The sequence below is a fragment of the Medicago truncatula genome, chromosome 8, assembly GCF_003473485.1.
Source record: "Medicago truncatula cultivar Jemalong A17 chromosome 8, MtrunA17r5.0-ANR, whole genome shotgun sequence".
In the NCBI taxonomy this organism is placed as follows: Eukaryota; Viridiplantae; Streptophyta; class Magnoliopsida; order Fabales; family Fabaceae; genus Medicago; species Medicago truncatula.
The window spans coordinates 2,213,108-2,217,662 of record NC_053049.1 but is presented as its reverse complement, the minus strand read 5'-3'; the positions used below and the strand labels follow the sequence as shown (position 1 = coordinate 2,217,662).

General features: G+C 34.0%; 1 protein-coding gene across 1 annotated transcript; it reads right to left on the bottom strand.

Annotated features, from left to right (window-relative positions):
• Nucleotides 1-837: 837 nt before the first annotated feature.
• LOC25500168 (tRNA (guanine-N(7)-)-methyltransferase) lies at nt 838-4,555 on the bottom strand. Its single transcript, XM_013588511.3, has 8 exons — nt 4,226-4,555; nt 4,083-4,139; nt 2,793-2,868; nt 2,192-2,271; nt 1,992-2,041; nt 1,826-1,910; nt 1,446-1,544; nt 838-1,320 (listed from the first exon to the last, which is right to left on the bottom strand). The coding sequence occupies exons 1-8, from the start codon at nt 4,505-4,507 to the stop codon at nt 1,102-1,104; spliced, it is 948 nt and encodes a 315-aa protein (XP_013443965.1). The 5' UTR covers nt 4,508-4,555; the 3' UTR covers nt 838-1,101.

The following is a 4,555-nucleotide window of genomic DNA, read 5'->3' as shown; positions in this document are numbered from 1 at the left end:
AAACGTCTTAAAAATTATTGTATTCTATTATCTACCAAAGTTGTTACTAGATTGAGTCACCACCATATCACTCTTTTTAAGACGTTTCGTGACACTTTTCAAAATTGTGCAAGACAGACTATCAACCACGCCGCCTCAAAGATAAAACAAACCCAACTAATATATATATATATATATGTTGTACAAGGACAACTATATATTTAAACTTTGATGAAATTTTAAAATGAGCATTGTTTTAGAAGGAAAAAAAATAAATTAAAATGAATGTCATTTATACTTTTTAATGTAGAATTATGTTATTTCACTTCTAATAATACCATTTAATTAATTGTGTGTACACTATTTCAAAGCATTACAACAATAGTAAATAAGGCTAGTTTAGTAAAATTGTCATGTCTTTTGACACAATTATTATATTTCTTAATTTGTGCGCGAAAACCTTATTCGGCATTCATCTTGAAAGAGAGTGAGCAGTTAAATTAGTGACTTATCGGGAGAGAAATGGTTGGCATATCATATTGCAAACCTCTAGACCTTCTTAAGACCGAAATTATGTTTATCATATCAAATTATGTGAGGAGAATGTACATTTATATGGGTAGGAGTCTCCTAGTTAATCCCTAATTAATAAGGAAGATTAATCAATACAAATACAATAAATAGTGAAGTTAAAACTAAATAGTCACAACTTTTCAATATATCAACAGACCTGACAACCTTTAGAAAATGCATACGCAACACCAGAACTTCACAAAACATCCTTTCAAAAATCATTTTAGCAAGCACTTTATGAAAAGAAAAAAAAATCAAATACTTTTACCCATAATCTCTTTCATCTAACTTCTCAATAACACCTACAAATTTTATTAAAAGAAACTTTCTTAAGTTACAAGTAAATAATTATTTCAAAATTAAGAACCCACTATAAGAAAAAGGAGAAAAATTAATATCTAGAGAAAATACTGGTAATCATCCTAAGAGCATGCATGCTTTGCCCCTGTGGTTGAAATTGAACATATAAAATGCATGAATACATCACCAGACACAATAAAATGTCTGGAATGAACAGGATTGCACTCAAGCGTGACAAAACATTCATGTCTACTTCTTCTCGTACAACCTTCGATAGATTTTTCCTCCTTCAAATTCGGCATGAATCTCTCGCTCCGTCCTAATCCCCATAGGATTGCTTAATAACCATCCTTCACTGTCACACAATATATCAGAGTTCAAAGCATCTATGTGACTAAGTGCATCAACTTCGTCAAACTGGTTTTTCATGTCAAGTGCCACTTCAACCACATCAGACTGTACAAATACCTGTGAAAAAGACGACCACAAGAGGGAAAATGAGTCTCTTAAGTATTCTCTCAGGCATGAAATATCATTAAAAAGGAATGTCACAACCATAAATATGTTATATATCAAGCATACAGAAAATATACCTGTCCCCCAGGAGATAAATTATCTACAATAGCACCAACCAAAGGCTTCTGCAAAACCCTTCTCTTATGATGTTTTTTCTTGAAATGAGGGTCTGGACACTGCATCCGGTGAGGGAAATCATTAACTATAAATAAAAGACCCTTGGATGTCAAACCTTAAGTAACAACAATGTAGCAAATAAGTGATTGCCTGCAGTCACAGTCTCACGCAGTCAAAATCTGCTTTGCTTTTTGTGTCGTTTGATCTCGATATAACGGCCACCAATGTGCTGAATACATAAATTCGTGGGATTGTGACTCCAGGCAATCCAAATCCAGCCAACAAGCCATTAGGACAGTGACACCGAATTTCTCTTTTTAGTGCTTTTAGAAATACTCACCAAAATTGAAACTAACTGCAAGGGTCCAGGATATGATTCTACCAACTGCTTGAAAGAAATTGGGGCATTTGCAAACAAGAAATGTCTGCAATTTAGCGTAAAAAACAGTCATTATTTCAGCATTGATAAAAATAATCTGTGTATATAGTTTTCGGATTCATAGTACATGTTATCCAGAGCCAGATCTTTTACCCACAACTCAGCACGCTTCACCATCTGCACATGGAATCGAAGTTTACATAATCATAAGGACGTTATCTCTCTATTCTAAGCTGAGGATGAGAAATCAAATTTACTGGACGGGAAGGGAGTAATCGTTGAGGGCAGACAAAACAAAAAGTGATAAAAAGAAAACTGTTTACTTACCCTTTGCCGTATTTCCAATCCCAAATAATTTCTCACTTTAGGCGTTCTTTTTGCAAGCCACATAAGAAACCTACCACTGCCTGTAATTATTTTCAAACAACAGATATAGTTGAACGAGTAAGAGTGCTGTTTATCAGGTAGTGAAATGATTATTTGATTGTCTTAGAGTTATAACAATGTCGACAATTGTGGATTGCGTAAAATAGCGGCTTGTACAAATTCTGTGATACAACGCTATAGCGTCATAATAGCCTCTATTTGACAACACTTTGCACTATCATATTGCAAAACAATAGCCATTGATTCAAATTCCGCTACGCTATAGCTGCTATGTAAGAACACGCCTACTCATTTACCACATCCTGATGTTAGGGTAAAAGAGTTCGTGAAAAATATTTGACACTTTGATTACAAGATGTTTTGGTTCAATAAAACAGAAAGGGTGAAATCCAAACTCAATAATAGATCATGTAATTATCAACTTCCACGTAGATGGTGTCCAAGCCAATGCCAATCAATAACATGTAGGCTAAATCTAACAATCAAGAACAAATGCATAAAACAAAATAAATTTGTCAATTATCAATGAAATTGGGATTACCACATCCAATATCCACCATGAGTGGCAGAGCAGGGTCTGCAAACACCTGGTTCCAGTCTGGTACTTGTGCAGGAGTCTATCAAGAAAAATAATCATTAGACGAAAGCAAGGGACTCCCTCATAAACAATGAAAAGCAGAAGGATTCACTGAACGAAATGCCTATTATGTCTGGTTTGTTTATCCGGTTCTCCTTATCAATATACCATTCCTAAAATTGGTGTGAAAATATGCTGAAAAATGATTAGATACTAGTGTAAAAGGACGGAAGATGTAGTTATCAAACTATATATATGTGGCGCACAAATATAATGTAGAGAGACCAAAAAATATACATTTTAACCAAAAGCTTTTATATAATACAGTGAAGGCTAAATTGTATTTTTAGTCCCTTGCGTCTATTTTAGGTTTCAAGCCAGCCCCCTACGTTTAAAAAGTTTCTAACGTTACTAACAGAGATGCTTGTGTTACTAACATTACAATAAGTTAGTCATTTCAGTAAAACTTACGTTTAAACCATCCACGTGGCTAACAGAGACGCTCACATGGATAACTTAAGGGGGTGTCGCCTGGACATTTTAGACAGAGTTAACTCAAAATTTGACGGAAATGATGAACTTTTGCTGACATCGGTTACGTAAGGGATCAACTTTTGAACATTTTAAATATAGGAGACCGACTTAAAACGTAAAATAAACATAATGGACCAAACATATAATTTAACTTATAATGAATATGGTTAAATATGTTGCCAGCTCCTATAAAAAAAATCATTTTTTTGTTTGTTTTGGTTTTTGACCCTATAAAAGTTACATTTTTTTGTTTTAAGTATTTGTACCCATTTATCAGTCTTTCAAATTACAAAATTACATCCTTTAATAGAGAATGAAAACATGCAGTTTTGTAATTCCTAGGGACTGAAAAAAGAACATATACTACTAAAAACAGAATTTGAGATAATTATATGAATATGAATTATAAACATATTTAACCATACAATGAATAAGATTTAATTCATATACACCGTCAGTGTAAAAAATGGTGGGACCCTTCCTAGACCCTGCATGCGGGAGCTTTAGTGCACCGAGTTGTCCTTTTTTAATCAATTATAACGGTTTGATCATTGATAACATCTGACTTTAATTGTAACTGCTTCTAAAGTCGTACATAAGATTGGTTGTCATTGGCTGATTGTGTAAAACTTTTTGATATCACCAATATATCAAAATTAAACTCTAATGAATATGAATAAACTAAACAATTGAATTGATATATTAAAGAAAGGAACATACAGAGAACGAAGAACTAAGGGGATTGACATGTTGCCTGATTCTGACATGACCCATATCCTGAAATTTGACAAAAAAAAAAACAGAGAAAATGAAAATATTATCAGTTTAAAGTGGGAATTGGAAGTAAAAGATAACTCACTCACCAAGTTGTTAGAGAGGTTGAGTTCAGCATATTCTAATGCAACGAGTTGTGAGCTTTTTCGTCGTGAGTTTTGTTGGTGTTGGTCTTGTTCTGCTGTTACTTGGGAAATAGAGGAAGAAAGGTGGGTGTTGGAAGAAAATGGAAGAGAAGAAGAAGAAGAGAGAGGACGAAAGGGTGAGAGTGAGAGCGGTAACATTACTAATGCAGTATCAATGCCATATACTAACTTCTTGTGACTTCTGTGTATCTGTAACACACGCCAACCTCCACAACAATAACTCATTCCCTCTTTCACTTCAACCCACCGGAAAAAGCAGTACTGATAGGATCG

Excerpts from the sequence above, each read along its gene's own strand:
- LOC25500168 (XM_013588511.3), bottom strand. The coding sequence starts at position 4,507 with ATGAGTTATTGTTGTGGAGGTTGGCGTGTGTTACAGATACACAGAAGT. Across the intron at positions 2,042-2,191 it reads GATTGGAAATACGGCAAAGG|ATGGTGAAGCGTGCTGAGTT; the intron begins GTAAGTAAACAG and ends TTCCATGTGCAG. Across the intron at positions 1,911-1,991 it reads GATCTGGCTCTGGATAACAT|ACATTTCTTGTTTGCAAATG; the intron begins GTACTATGAATC and ends GCTAAATTGCAG.